Source organism: Crassostrea angulata, chromosome 2, assembly GCF_025612915.1.
Source record: "Crassostrea angulata isolate pt1a10 chromosome 2, ASM2561291v2, whole genome shotgun sequence".
NCBI classification, from domain to species: domain Eukaryota; kingdom Metazoa; phylum Mollusca; class Bivalvia; order Ostreida; family Ostreidae; genus Magallana; species Magallana angulata.
Window position 1 is genome coordinate 34321134 of NC_069112.1, and position 15253 is coordinate 34336386.

Consider the following 15253-nt stretch of genomic DNA (forward strand, 5'->3'; position numbering starts at 1 on the left):
CTTTGGACAGCTTGTCCTCATCCATTTCTTGATCTTCATCCTCCTCTTTTTCACCGGTCGCTCCCTTTTCGTCCATTTTTCTCTCTTCTTCTTCCTCTTCCTCTTTATCTGTCACGATCTCTTCTTCTTCTTCCTCTGCTTCTTTTTCTTTTCTTTTCTGGTAGCTTACTTCCCACATTGGGGGGTGTTCTAAAGTGCCACTCCATCCAAAGGGTTGGTCAGGAATATCCATGAGGTTAAGTTCTTTTCTCTCCATCCTCTTTGCTTTTCTTTGTTTGCTTTGACAATTGCCCATTTGCAAGTGACACTTAATATCAAAAGGTTAACTTATATATCATTCAAACTGGTTTAAGCCGGTTTATAACTTGAGGTTTTTTTTTCCGCACGTGATTTTTTCACGCTCATTTCCCTTACAAATTTCATGACGTCATTTTGCACGTTCTGACGTTCAACGTGCAAAAAAAAAAAATTTCAGTGCCCTAATTCCCAGCCAATACAATTTTGTTGAAAAGTCTTGCAACATTGTCCCTTATGAGTTTTAGGTTTACGATAGTGTTCATTAAACCATTCTCTCACATATTTGTCTGTTTGTTTGGGTTTCCAACCTTTAGGAAATAAATGATTGAATACATTAGGTCCTCTTCTATGTCGATGATGTAAGAAATACACACAATATTCTCCGCACACATTCGTATTGTAATCCTGATAGCGATTTTTATTATAGGTCATGTGGTATCCATTTCTATCCATAAATTCTTTAATGGGCTTTGAAATGGGAGGTAACCCATAAGAATCGAAATATTCTACCGTATTTCCGTTTAAATACAAACACACCCAATGAGATCCTGGTTTATCGTGAGGATCGAGATTAATCACCATGGCTTTTTCTTTAGATTTTAAATCAGGAATTAAATCTACGGGGTAGACACCTCCGAAAGAGGATCCTAAATCTCGAGATAAGACTTTTTCCAATTGATAGGTATCCATTTTAATAGTCTATGTTCACTTCTCTCTGTTTGTTGATTTCCAATAAATTATCAAATTCAGCATATACTAAACAGTTGAGGGCTTCTGGGGTATTTTCACCAAATTGAACTTCGATTCTTAAATTTCCAGTTTCAATGAGATGAAATTTGTCTAGTTGTGCTTCTTGATCTTTGGTAAAATCTATGCACCACAGTGTGTACCCGTCTTTATATTCTTCAAAATTGATGTCCGGAGCCCAATCGGATCCAAATTTTCCTAGTCCTTGATACAGACTTAGATAAGATCTAAGATACAAGTTATTGGTGAAATCAGGTTCAAAGGGTCTTGTAGATATGGTGTCTCCGTTGATGCTCACTTCCAATTTTTTGACTTTATAGTTTTTAAAATTAAAGGGGTTTTTAGTAGAATCTCCATTAAATGAGGCATTAGGTACAAATCCAATGACTAAGCGTTTAGGCATCTGTCCTTGAAACAAATGATCGCTGATTTTAGATTGGATACCATTAGGGATGGTGAAAGTTTTCACTTCGACTCTTCTCAGAGGATATTTCGCGGTTTCGGTATTTAGACGCTGATTGATGGCATTGAGTACAGTGGGGGTGGGTTTAACTTTTCTCACCCACAATAATATACTGATAATAGACACTTTCCCTGTACTTCCTGCAGCTGTCATCATGTAGAAATCAGATTTGGCGCGATTGAATCTCAAACGAATGTCTACTCCATTAGGAATAAATCTGTCCTGTTGAAACAGATCCAGATAGAGTCGATCAATTAAAGTTATTTTTTTACTGTCCTCAATGATATCATGGCGTTTTCTCAAACCTTCATTTTTAGCACCATCAGGATAGCTCAGTTCCAGATTGGCGGCAGTGACTGTTACCTTGGGGTTGTCTCCAGCAGGGACATCAAATTGACTTTTGGATTGGGTTGCAGCATCAAGTTTAGCATCGTCCATGTGTCCGTCCGTTAAATTGCTACCATCGCCTTTAGTAAATTTACAAACCACTTGTAAATAAGTTTGTGACAAATCAATAAATTCGTCTCCCTGTCCCTGGATATCGAATTCAATGGGAGCCGTATCGGAATTAAGGGTACTGGCAACCGGATAATACTCCATCCATTTCGATTCTTGTAAAGCTATATTCGTGGGAGGAACTTGGAAGAGTTCTAAACTCTCCATCCCACACATGCAAGATTCTCTGTGCATCATTTTTGTTTGAGAAAGGTGTGTGTGACTTTTGAATGACAAAAACCAAACTGCCTGGGGTGAGGGGAGGAACTGTCTTTTTATAGTGTCAGTCGAAGATATCTACGGTTCTTGCTTTTTTACCCTTGCCCACTTTTACTTTTCTTTTTCTTTTATGAGGACCTCCTTTGGCTAAGAGTACTCTGGTTTCTTGTTCTAGAGGAGCTAGGTATTTATGTTCCATAGTTTTTCCCGTTTTCTGTAAACCTTCCAACCCTCGATCAAGAACGGCTTCTTTTAAAGATTTTTTTCCTCCAAGGGCATCTAAACCGGCTCGGGCAGCACTCTGTATGGCTTGTCTGGTTCCTTCTTTGACTAACTCTTGAGCCCCCTTTTTTAACCCTGTTTTTACCCCTTCTTTAACCCCTGATCTAATGAGACCCCTTGTACCTCGTTTCAGTAACTGTGGTAATTGTTTAATTCCTCCTTTCATTCCTCCTTTAATCAGGTCTGTCACCACTCCTCTACCCCTTTGTTTTCTTCTTTTTCCTCTCCTTCCTTTTCCTGTCTGACCTCCCAAGAATTTGTCGACATTGGTGTCAATAAGGTTGGCTACTTTATTTTTGACCAAAGGCAATACCTTTTTTCTTAGTAAATCACCAACGAATGGTGCTCTTATACCTGGGACATTTCTCATTAATTGTCTATCTACTAAAGGAATGGCAAACCTTTTCAGTCTATTTTTCGTTCGTGTTCTCAAACCTTCCATTAAGGGTACTTTATTTTTGAATCTGTCTATAATAGAATTTTTAGTGACTTCATAACCTCCTTTAAGGACATCACCAATGATTCCTCTTCCTGTTTGTTTTTTTCTAACTAGGCCTCCCAGGACTTCTCCGATAACTGGTCCCAAAGCACCTGTGACTAAGGGCCCTCCTATTTTCAAGAGGGCTCCTATAGGTATTCCAAATCCTTTTTGTCTTAATAATCCTCTATGATAATCCCCAAACCCCTTTTGACGTAATAATCCCTGATGATATGCCATGATGACTGAGTAAAAGTTTTAGTGAATTCGGTTTTTATATCTTGTATCAAGGTCTGTTTTTATATCTTCTTCTCCTTCTGGCTCTTATTTTTCCTTTTCCCAGTTGAGAAGCTATGCCACCTAATAGAGCAGGAGCAAGGGTAGCTGCCAGAGGTAAAAGTGGAAAAAATCCCCCTCTCTGTTCTGTTCGTCGTCTTCGTCGTCGTCTTTGAGGGTAAGCCATGTTCAACAATACTGAATAAAATGTTAAGCATCTTACCTATTTATATACTTTTGTGCTTGTTTATTATCTTTTGAAACACTCTATGCAACAGGAGAACAGGAAGAGGACACCCAATAAAACACCACCGAGTATAGTCCAGAGTTCCATGATTAATACACTTTTCTAAAATGAAGTTTTATAACCGTTTTTCCCCTTAAAAAGGGAAACAAGTCACCCAAAGAATTTCTGAGTTGAATCTCAATGGTATCAAAATGCCTTTTACTCAGTTTCAAATATTCGGCTCTCACGGGTTCCCATTTTGCCTGCGTTTGATCCTGACTGCCAGAAGTCACGGGGACGACTCTCAACAATTTCAAAGCATTAGAACCTACCATCTGAGGTTCTATGATGTCACAGTACACATACATCTGTTTCAAATTCTCGAACAAATCAATGTTATTGGGAGCAAGATAATTTACATTGATCCATTTGGTCATGTCTTGGTCAATTTGAAAAGAAGTTTTTGTCCCAAGCGATTGGAGGCCCTTGGTTAAGAGGCATTTATTCATATCCTCCTCCTTTAATAAAAAGAAAGCTTTTTCCCCAAACCCCATTTTTAAGGCTAGGGGTACGGGAAAACGGATACAAAAAGGGTGGCTTTGACGCAATACATTTCCGTTGTATTGATATTCGATTCGATCGAATTTATCATGGTACACTAATTGCATGTTATTTTTCTCGTTGGGGTTTTTACTCAAGACTCCCCAGAGATCATGCATGGTTTTTCGGAGACCCTCGTTGATTTCAGAGATTAGGGCCTTGGGATGAACGTAAGGACCTGGTTGAAACTGTATTCTCCAAATATCCATTTCTAAAGTAGGCGGGACTTCTTTTTTCTCTTCTTTTTGTCTATAATTATAACCAAAGTAAGAATATTTCCAGGACACCAAAGTTTCACAATCAGCAAGAAATGTGCTTTCTAATTTAGTCTTTTGAAAACGATTGGTTTTAAAAAGATTAGGATCTCCTAATTGATCGCTATATTCTTTAGTGATTAAAATGTCGAAATAGGCTTCCTTATCTGAAATGTTTTGAACATCCGTTCCATACATCATTTCAGTAAGAGCCACTTCCCATTCTCCATCGGTTAAGTCAATAGTTTGGGGTAACAAGGTTTTAAACTGGGAGATCATATTATTTGGAAATGTTTTCATCGATCCATCACTGGGTAAGGTCAAGTAAAACCCCTCGCTCTGTGCCATGTTGATTCCAAATGACTCTTATTGAAATAAAAACCAACTTTATATATAAAGTGAACAATTTTTTTTATTGAACAAGACAAAAATACAACATTTTTTTTCTGCAGTTCATCTTAAAAAAAATCCCACAAATGTCAATTGTCTTTGAGGAGGGGCACCGTGTCGCTATTCCCATTTTCATCAAATTCCATGGGTTCCTTGGTTTCTTTATCCATCGTTCTTCTCTTTTCACTAGGTTTTCCATCATCATCATCATCATTATCTTCTGGATAATGAATTTCCGTCTCGAAGGGAGGAAGATTCTCGATTGGAAAGGGACGTCTCATGTAGAGATATTCTATGGGCTCACAACAACAGACGTAATCGTATCCCCTTTTTCTTAATGTTTTCAAATCCGAGAGAGTCTGCTTCAATTTTCTATCCCACTTGGATTCGTACATGGTCCAGAGATCCTCTTCTCTGTGAAACGAAGCTTTGATTTTATACTTGTATTCGTGGTATTTACTCTTTCCAAAGATCAGAAAATGGTCGGGAAGGATCATTCTCTTGTAGAGATAAGCTTCTCTGTCTCCGTCTATTTCTGAATTCTTCTTTAAGAAATCCTTATAACATTCTCTTTTGGAGCTGATCCATTCCCCTTTTAGGGTAGGACTTCCATCCAGTCCATTTTCGTAGTAAGGCGGTAATAAGATTTTCCAGCGATATTCACTTCTTGTCATCTTTGTGAATTTTGATGTCAAAAAACAAAGAACATCTCCTTTTTATGTGTTTTTTTATGGTTTAAAAATAGAGACACGTGAGGGTTTTGGTCGAACAAAAAAAAAAAACCCCAAAATCCGGTTTTTTCCAGTTGATCCAGTTTTATAAGTTTTGAGGTTTGCTTGCCTTCTTTAAGGCGGGAAGAGTGGGACTAGGCATGATGTAACCCACAAGAGAACTGAGAATGACCATCCAATATTCTCTATTGCTATCGTGTACAGCTAACATCACAATAGAAGCAATAATTAATGTAATGCAAACAAATAACTGAGCAAAAAAGACAATTTCTGCTCTAGGAATTCTTTCACCAAACAGTTTCCAGTGTTCTAAGCTGGTAGAATGAGATCCGTTTGGGGAATCCATGAATCAAAACTAGGGGGATAACCTTTCCACCTTACTTTTACTTCCGTTATGACTTTTTTACCTACACGACGCTTTTTATAACCCAAAATCTCTTCCACTTCGTACACATTGTCCTTTTTAATGACTTTTTGTAATTCAGACTCGTAAAAGGTTCCTTCTAATTCTTCTCTATTATAGTCCTCTACCTTATATCTATAAGGTACAGACCCCTTCACTAAACGAGATATGGTAAACAGTTCTCTAGTCCAGTTAGGTAAATACCCTTTTTCAAAAGTACGTTTAGCTTTACTGATTCTCACTAGATCCCCCTTTTTAAACTTTGGACTTTTGAGACTGGTTTTCTTTTTATACAAAGTTTTCCAGACTTCTAAATCATTGGAGGCATTCACTTCAGCCGGAGCTCTCTTGATACTTCGGTGATAACTGTGATTATAGGCATACACTAAGTCGGGTAAAATGTTCACATATCTTCTAGTTTTATGACGAGTGAAATATCTCCACATGCGGGTTTTCAGGGTACGTTGAAATCGTTCGACGATACTGGCTTTGGTTTCTGCATTACGAGTGGTAAAAAAATGAATGGATTTAAAAGCATTAAGAAATTCTTTATTGGTGAATTCTTTTCCTTGATCGGATTGAATACGAAGAGGTTGTCTTCCGTCTTGTTTTATGATCTGTTGTAATCCTCGAACCATTTCTTTTCCCGATTTCTGTATTAAGGGTACTACCCAAGCATATTTAGAAAAAACATCAATGGCACACAATAAAAAAGTATATCCATCATTATCTTTTTTCAAGGGAGACACATCAGCCAAATCTAATTGCCATTGTTCGTCTATACCGGTCACTCTGGTTTGCTCTCTTTTGAATTTCCTTTGAATGGGTTTATGCAGAGTATAAGCTTCTTGTTCCCTTAACCATTTTCTAATTTGAGGAAGAGAAACGGAATGTCCCTTTGCACGTAATTGACGATATAAAGACTGGACCCCTCCATATCCAGTTTTAGGATTGTAATAAATTTCTGCTAAAATCTCTGGTAACACCTTTTTCTTCATCTCTTTAATATAGACCAATCTAGAATAGCGTTTTTAGTCCTTTTGGTTGTCTTTGGAGTTAAAGCAAAAGAAGAACCTTGAGGTGTGCTAAAACTTGAGGCATCCTGAAACCCGGTATCGTCGTAGTTTCCATCATCATCATATTCAGTCAACATCGGTCTAGGAGTACTGATTTTTCCTGGCTTTTCCATAGCTTTTATAATGTTTGGATTCTGTATATAATCTTTAGGTACTTTGGTTTCTTTTAAAGCTTGTGCAAATTCGTTTGTCCCTACAGGAGAAGCAAACCCTTTACGGGATTTAGTTTTCATGGTATTAGTGACTAGATCCACAATATTAGAATCAGGAATCATTTTTCCTCGATAACTAATTTCTCCATCGTCATTCCATTTTAAGACTTGAGATTTCTTAAGATGTTCTAAGAGAAGGCCTGCTTTCTTTTGCATTTTATTACTAACACTTTTAATGACTTGCTCCTCTAATTCTGAAGAACTGGGCTCAGCCTCAGCAGCAGCAGCACCACCAGCACCAGCATCTCCTTCCTCTTGGACGGTAACAGGCTTGGGTAGTATCTTTTCCTTTCCTTCGCTACGAGCTTGACGTAAATAATTACGATAACGATATAATTGATGTCCATAGAGAGCCGCTTTTTCTTCAGGGTTCAAATCTTCCCTGTTTTGAATCTGATCTAACTGCTGGCCTAATCCAATAGTCGCCTGAAAATCGGGAGATTTAGGTAGTTTACCTTTTAATTCCAATAACATCGTTTCGGGAACCAACAACATTTTACGACTCATTTTGGCAAGATTTTATTCAAAAGTAAAGAAAGAAGAGATCCTCCTTTTTGTTTCAATAATAAAGCTCTTCTTTTTTTATGACTCTGAGGTTGAACTAACTTTCTCAAGATGTGTTTCTTAGGAGCCAGTTGTCTCTTCTGAGAGGGAGATAGAGATATGTTTCCTTTTAATAGGTTGTATACAATTTCGCAAATCTTATGAATGCAGTCATTACTACAATGTTTTAACACTTGATTTTTTAAGACAGGGGTACTTTCAGGAGAGAGTAATAGGTTCAACACGGGCATGTGAGGTCTCAATCTACATTCACAAGAATTGTTCTTTTTTTTCTCCTTTTTCACCCCTTTCTTTTCTTTCTTTTCTGTCGCCTCTTTTCTCTTCTTTATATCAGAAGCCATCATTAAAAACTGATAAAAAATTCATCTATGGTTGTCTTTTATAGGATGACCAAAGACACTCATTTATTCTGGACCCATGGTTCAGCTACTGGGTGATATCTTTGTCTATGTTTTTCGTATTCCCTTTTAAGTCTAAAAGCCATGTGACAGTCGGGACAATAATAATTTAGTTTAGGTTTCTTGATACCTAAAGTAAAGTTAGACATGTCTGGTACAGGAACTATTTTCCTTTTCGATTGACTTTCAATCCAAGCGGGGTTATGAGCGGTAGCCAAGTGACGATCGTAATTTTCCTTCAGTCTGAATCCGACTCCATCGTGGGGACAGAAATATTTCAAGGCCGGTGACTCATTTGGAGACTTTTTCGAGAGTGTAGGGGTAGATGGTGCTTTAATAGGGGACTGATCAATAGTAATGACATCATCAAACAAAGAGGGAGCTTGAGTTGCTTTAATAGGGGTAGAAGTCATTACATTATCTGAGGTTCTGGCCGCTCCTATAGGACCTTGCATGGCCCTATCCATTTTCTGGATAGCCCTAGCATTGATAATGGGAAAAGTTGGGGTATCATCCTCAGCATAGGGAAGAGTGGCTTCTAAATCACCTTGATTTTTCTGATTTTGATCTTGACGATACAAGTCTACTTGGTCCTGAACCCAATCAGGCAAGTCTTTCCTAAGGGGAGGAGTCTTCAAAAAATCTTTTTTGCTTAATTTCTTTTTGATGGCTTTCTTCGATTTGCTCTTTCCAGGCTGAGCCATTTTTTCTTTTTTCAAATTCCATTTCAATAAATTACGAATGATGACCCCTCCTAAAAACCCAGCTCCTCCTCGTTTCAATACGGCTTTCAATCTGTTATCTTCGTTGACTTTTTTGTCAGCAATCACTTTCAAATCATCCCGGTGTTTTTCAATAAACCGTTGAGTCTGTTTGTCGACAGGAATAGTTCCTTTCAGTAAATTCTTAGCTCCTATCAGAAACCATTTCATTAAGGTTTTACGGCTTAATTCGATGATTTCCTGCCTTTTCTGTGGATCTTTTTCTCCATATAAAAGTTTCAAAAGTCTCAACACTTTGTTTTGTCGTGCCATGACGAACTCAATCCAAATGAAGGTAACTCCTCGTGTGTTCAATATTTATATTCTCGAGGCATATAGACACTTAGGGTATCGAACATTTGACTTCTTAATCTCAATTCATCTGGAGTTTGTGGACTGAGATCTACAAGCAAATAACCGTGAGGAATACTAGTAGACTCTTGATAAGCAGACATTAAATGAGGCATATCTAATTGTCGACTCAACACCGTCACTTGAGATTTATCTCGAGGATTTTTAAACAGTACTAAATAATGAGCATTGAGACTAATAGTACGATGTTGAATTGCTCGATCAAATACATTTTGAGTAATGTAAATCACACTGGTATTCCTATGATGAGCTTTGCGAGTAAACCAATCGACGATAGACTCGATGGCTTTGCCTCCCATCATATCGTCAAAAATTAACAAGTGACGAATACTGAAATCAGCCACTAATTTCTCGTCGTCTTCTGGAATATTGCGTATAAACTTGACTTGATCTTGTAAAGATTCGTAAGCGGGTTGCCATTCTCGGTAACACCATATGATTTTTTCGGGGGGAGGGGAAATCCAATGTCTATTTTCTACTAACTTTTTAACAAAATGTGTTTTTCCCGATTTTGAAGGACCCGCCACCACCATGGTAAATTCACGTTTCAATTTAAAAGGGTCTAGTGTATCGTAAGAATACATCTTCACTTATGAAATAAAAAACCTTCACCTTTTCTATTTAAGTGTGTGCATGTAAGTGACCACTGGTGTTTTTCTTTTTGTACACATTTTTTCTATTTGCTCGTAATAGAGACATCTTTTCTAAAGATGTGGGGGTGGCCCTGAAAAGGGCCGGTTTTTTTGTGTTTTTCTTCTTTTGTAGTTTTTTTCTTCTTTTTCTGTATTTTGGTTTCTGGGAAAATAAATGAATAAAAAAACAAACACCTCACTGCTCTCCAAATGAGCGACAAAGAGGGCAGGGGTTCAGATTCCTGCAAATGCCTGGAATGCATTTGCAGCAAACACGCTGCTGCCCACAGTCCCTGCACTTGATCTAAAAATATAAAGAAAACAATTTCATAATTATTTTTTAAAAAGTATTTTATAATTACAAAGCATTTTATAATCAAATTATAAAAAAACATTTCATTTTTTATTTACCTGCATATGCCCGTTCTCCCTATAGCATATAACACATTCTTCTCTCTTTTCGTCTTTTTCGATTACTTTTACACCCCAGCTGGGGACAATAGAAAAATGCCTCGTAGGGTCCTCAGGTCTTCTAGTATGCAGATACAAGGGAGGGGTGGCAGCTCTCAAAATCGTCCTCAGCTGTGTGGACGCATCTCGCGTGGCAACAGGCCTCCGAATAAATCCGGATGGTAGCTGGGGTCTAGGTCTGTTGGGAGCTGGATACACCAGCCTATGGGGGACGGGCTGCACCGGGGATCCTGGTGGAGAGGGGGCAGGACTGTAGCCCGGACTGATCGGGCTGTACCCCCCCGGACTGCCTGGTGGAGAGGGATCCGGACTTTCGGGTGAGTCCGGAATCACTATAGGCTCCCTGGAAACCTAAAATAAATAAAAATGTTAAATACTAAACAGCCACTTACATTATTAAAATGTTACAAAAAGTACAGTATTAAAATTACTTACAGTGAGGGCTGGCCCCGGTGGTCGAATGGGCGGCACTCTCCTCGGAGGCGAGGGGGGCAGCTCCGGTGCTGGGTGCCTGGGGGGGAGGGAAAATCTTATCCCCGGTCCTCTTCTCCGGTAGGGCATAGCCCTTCTGGCAACATTCCTCATTTGTCGGAATAAGGAAACCGGTCCCCTGGGTACTGGAGCAGCTGGAGGAGGCGGTGGCGGCGGAGGTGACGGTGTTAAGGGCCCAGGAAGCACTGGAGCGGCTGGAGGAGGCGGTGGCGGCAGAGGTGACGGTGTTAAGGGCATAGGCAGCACTGGAGCGGCTGGAGGAGGCGGTGGCTGCTGAGGTGATGAGGCGACAGATGACTCTCTTCTTCTCCTCTCTAGCATCTGTAGAATAGTTTCCAAATCAGGAACAGGTCCGGGAGGGGGCGGCGGCGGAGGCAACGAGGGACCATGGGTCGTCTGGCTTACAAAACCCCTAGTCCTGGAATCCACAGGATTGGTACTGGACTCCAAACAAGCAATTGGAACGCTAGACTGTAAATCATACTGTGTTCCATTCCATCTGTACGTTTCTATTGTCACAACTCTTCTCACTAACGAAAGGTCAGTGTTAAACTGCGGCACGGAGTAGATATTAATTGCGTCGATTTAGAAAAATCAAGCAGACGAATGAGAGCTGGGCGGAAGTGCGCTGCTATTAAGCACTAGATATGACGTCATTTTCATTTATGACGTCAGAATCTTGTACTTGAATCCGTGCCAAGTCTTAAGCAAGGCTCTACTAGCCAGGCTACCATGACAACCGGGTTTAAAGCAATGCAAACTCCCTATAGAGTCTTATAGAGTGCAAACCATTTATTTTAAATGGTAGAAATAAAAAAAACTATGACATAAAATGTCAAAATTTTATTATTTTTCAGCAAACAAATTAAACATTGGAATAAACATTTATTCGCTATTTTAAATGGTAGAAATTTTAAAAAAATACATGAAATAAAATTATTTTTATTATTTTCAAACAAATCATACATTGGAACAATTGTCTTTTTTAAACACAAATTAATTATTTAACAAATGTCTTTTTAACATAGGCTCTAAAACAATTGCAGTCTGTTGAATTCTTCTTTGAAAACGAAATCGGTCATTTGCCAAAGTCATCCATTCACTTGTCCTATCTTCGTATGGTATTTCCAACACTTGAATGTCCATATTAAACTTTACACTCCGTTTTCTTCGTCTATGGCTTGAGTTTTCAATTTCAGGTATAGAAATTCCAAAGTCACCATCTTCATATTGTCTATTTGTGAAATCACTCGACGACAAGCTCTCCCCTGATGGGTGAACATGCATCTCAGATACCCGAAGTTCTGATAATCCTTGTAGGAGACGCCTGTTAATTTCTCGAGTAATTGAATCTTGGCCCCCTCGCAAATCCAATAAATTGTGGCTAGTCTTCCGGGGAAAGGATTTTCTACTGCTAATATCAACAGTATGTGGGCAAGAAAATTCAAACTGGTGATGTTCCGAGCCAAAGCTAACACCCTCAATATTTTTTTCTGTTTTTCCTCGTTCATATCTGCATTCCATTTTGTTACTAATTGATAACCCTCAAAGGTAAGACTCAATATTTCGCTCATCGTCAATTTTTTTTCCTTGATAGAATTATAAAAAATATTAAAAAAGCAGTTCATTATATACCCATATTTTGCGCCCCATCAATACCTTCTGGGGCACGTGAGAAACTAGAAAAAACCGGTTTTCAACAGAAACCAAGGTCAAACTTGCGCGTGACATTGTTTTTTTCCCCTCGCGTGAAAATTAAACTGGAAAAAACCAGCTAAAAGGGGGGATTTCTGCACCTGGAAATCACCGCCCGAGGTCTATAAAACAGGGCCCCCCTAGGACTTGTGCACATTGCAAATCATGACGTCTAAAAACTTCCTCGATAGCCAAGATCCTATGTCTAGTGGAATGGGCTATTACGACCCATCACTAGTGACAGAGACCCAGGACCCAGTCAACTTAGAGATGGCTGCTTACAATTCAGTGATCAGTAAGGAAGACTTTGGGATCATTACCACGACCCAAGAAGGAATTCTCAACAGTCTCCATCTGATGAGTGACGAAATAGGAAAACATACTAGCTTGATCTTAAACAAACTGGACGAAATGAACAAAACTACGCAGCCAAAAACTACACAGGGGAAAAAAACCGGCTCATGCTACACCTGTGGAGAACCAGGTCACTATTCGCCGGATTGCCCTATAAAGGAAAACAACCGGGGCTCGACTTCCCAGCAGAGTACTAACTACAGTAGACCTTCAAACAACAATTGTTTCATCTGCAAAAAGGAAGGCCACTGGATGAAAGATTGCCCAGAAAATCTCAAAAACAAATACTGGGCAGACCAAGAACACGAGGCTCAGGACTGCCCAGAAAAAGAAAATCACCCTCCCACCAACAAAGGGAAAGGAGTCAAAGACAAGAAAAAAGCAAAAACCCAGAAATCCAATGAAGATTGGGACGAGGAAATGAAAACTCTATGATAATCCCCAAACCCCTTTTGACGTAATAATCCCTGATGATATGCCATGATGACTGAGTAAAAGTTTTAGTGAATTCGGTTTTTATATCTTGTATCAAGGTCTGTTTTTATATCTTCTTCTCCTTCTGGCTCTTATTTTTCCTTTTCCCAGTTGAGAAGCTATGCCACCTAATAGAGCAGGAGCAAGGGTAGCTGCCAGAGGTAAAAGTGGAAAAAATCCCCCTCTCTGTTCTGTTCGTCGTCTTCGTCGTCGTCTTTGAGGGTAAGCCATGTTCAACAATACTGAATAAAATGTTAAGCATCTTACCTATTTATATACTTTTGTGCTTGTTTATTATCTTTTGAAACACTCTATGCAACAGGAGAACAGGAAGAGGACACCCAATAAAACACCACCGAGTATAGTCCAGAGTTCCATGATTAATACACTTTTCTAAAATGAAGTTTTATAACCGTTTTTCCCCTTAAAAAGGGAAACAAGTCACCCAAAGAATTTCTGAGTTGAATCTCAATGGTATCAAAATGCCTTTTACTCAGTTTCAAATATTCGGCTCTCACGGGTTCCCATTTTGCCTGCGTTTGATCCTGACTGCCAGAAGTCACGGGGACGACTCTCAACAATTTCAAAGCATTAGAACCTACCATCTGAGGTTCTATGATGTCACAGTACACATACATCTGTTTCAAATTCTCGAACAAATCAATGTTATTGGGAGCAAGATAATTTACATTGATCCATTTGGTCATGTCTTGGTCAATTTGAAAAGAAGTTTTTGTCCCAAGCGATTGGAGGCCCTTGGTTAAGAGGCATTTATTCATATCCTCCTCCTTTAATAAAAAGAAAGCTTTTTCCCCAAACCCCATTTTTAAGGCTAGGGGTACGGGAAAACGGATACAAAAAGGGTGGCTTTGACGCAATACATTTCCGTTGTATTGATATTCGATTCGATCGAATTTATCATGGTACACTAATTGCATGTTATTTTTCTCGTTGGGGTTTTTACTCAAGACTCCCCAGAGATCATGCATGGTTTTTCGGAGACCCTCGTTGATTTCAGAGATTAGGGCCTTGGGATGAACGTAAGGACCTGGTTGAAACTGTATTCTCCAAATATCCATTTCTAAAGTAGGCGGGACTTCTTTTTTCTCTTCTTTTTGTCTATAATTATAACCAAAGTAAGAATATTTCCAGGACACCAAAGTTTCACAATCAGCAAGAAATGTGCTTTCTAATTTAGTCTTTTGAAAACGATTGGTTTTAAAAAGATTAGGATCTCCTAATTGATCGCTATATTCTTTAGTGATTAAAATGTCGAAATAGGCTTCCTTATCTGAAATGTTTTGAACATCCGTTCCATACATCATTTCAGTAAGAGCCACTTCCCATTCTCCATCGGTTAAGTCAATAGTTTGGGGTAACAAGGTTTTAAACTGGGAGATCATATTATTTGGAAATGTTTTCATCGATCCATCACTGGGTAAGGTCAAGTAAAACCCCTCGCTCTGTGCCATGTTGATTCCAAATGACTCTTATTGAAATAAAAACCAACTTTATATATAAAGTGAACAATTTTTTTTATTGAACAAGACAAAAATACAACATTTTTTTTCTGCAGTTCATCTTAAAAAAAATCCCACAAATGTCAATTGTCTTTGAGGAGGGGCACCGTGTCGCTATTCCCATTTTCATCAAATTCCATGGGTTCCTTGGTTTCTTTATCCATCGTTCTTCTCTTTTCACTAGGTTTTCCATCATCATCATCATCATTATCTTCTGGATAATGAATTTCCGTCTCGAAGGGAGGAAGATTCTCGATTGGAAAGGGACGTCTCATGTAGAGATATTCTATGGGCTCACAACAACAGACGTAATCGTATCCCCTTTTTCTTAATGTTTTCAAATCCGAGAGAGTCTGCTTCAATTTTCTATC

The 15253-nt window shown here is 38.9% G+C and overlaps 2 protein-coding genes across 2 annotated transcripts; one reads left to right on the top strand and one right to left on the bottom strand.

Annotated features, from left to right (window-relative positions):
* Nucleotides 1-988: 988 nt before the first annotated feature.
* LOC128174237 (uncharacterized protein F54H12.2-like) lies at nt 989-2200 on the bottom strand. Its single transcript, XM_052839835.1, has one exon. It carries the CDS (start codon nt 2198-2200, stop codon nt 989-991), a length of 1212 nt encoding a protein of 403 aa, XP_052695795.1.
* A 10499-nt stretch (nt 2201-12699) lies between these two features.
* LOC128174238 (zinc finger CCHC domain-containing protein 9-like) lies at nt 12700-13323 on the top strand. Its single transcript, XM_052839836.1, has one exon. It carries the CDS (start codon nt 12700-12702, stop codon nt 13321-13323), a length of 624 nt encoding a protein of 207 aa, XP_052695796.1.
* Nucleotides 13324-15253: the final 1930 nt, after the last annotated feature.

What these genes read in the sequence shown, in the direction of transcription:
- LOC128174237 (XM_052839835.1), bottom strand. Translation starts at nt 2,200, where the DNA reads ATGATGCACAGAGAATCTTGCATGTGTGGGATGGAGAGTTTAGAACTC.
- LOC128174238 (XM_052839836.1), top strand. Translation starts at nt 12,700, where the DNA reads ATGACGTCTAAAAACTTCCTCGATAGCCAAGATCCTATGTCTAGTGGA.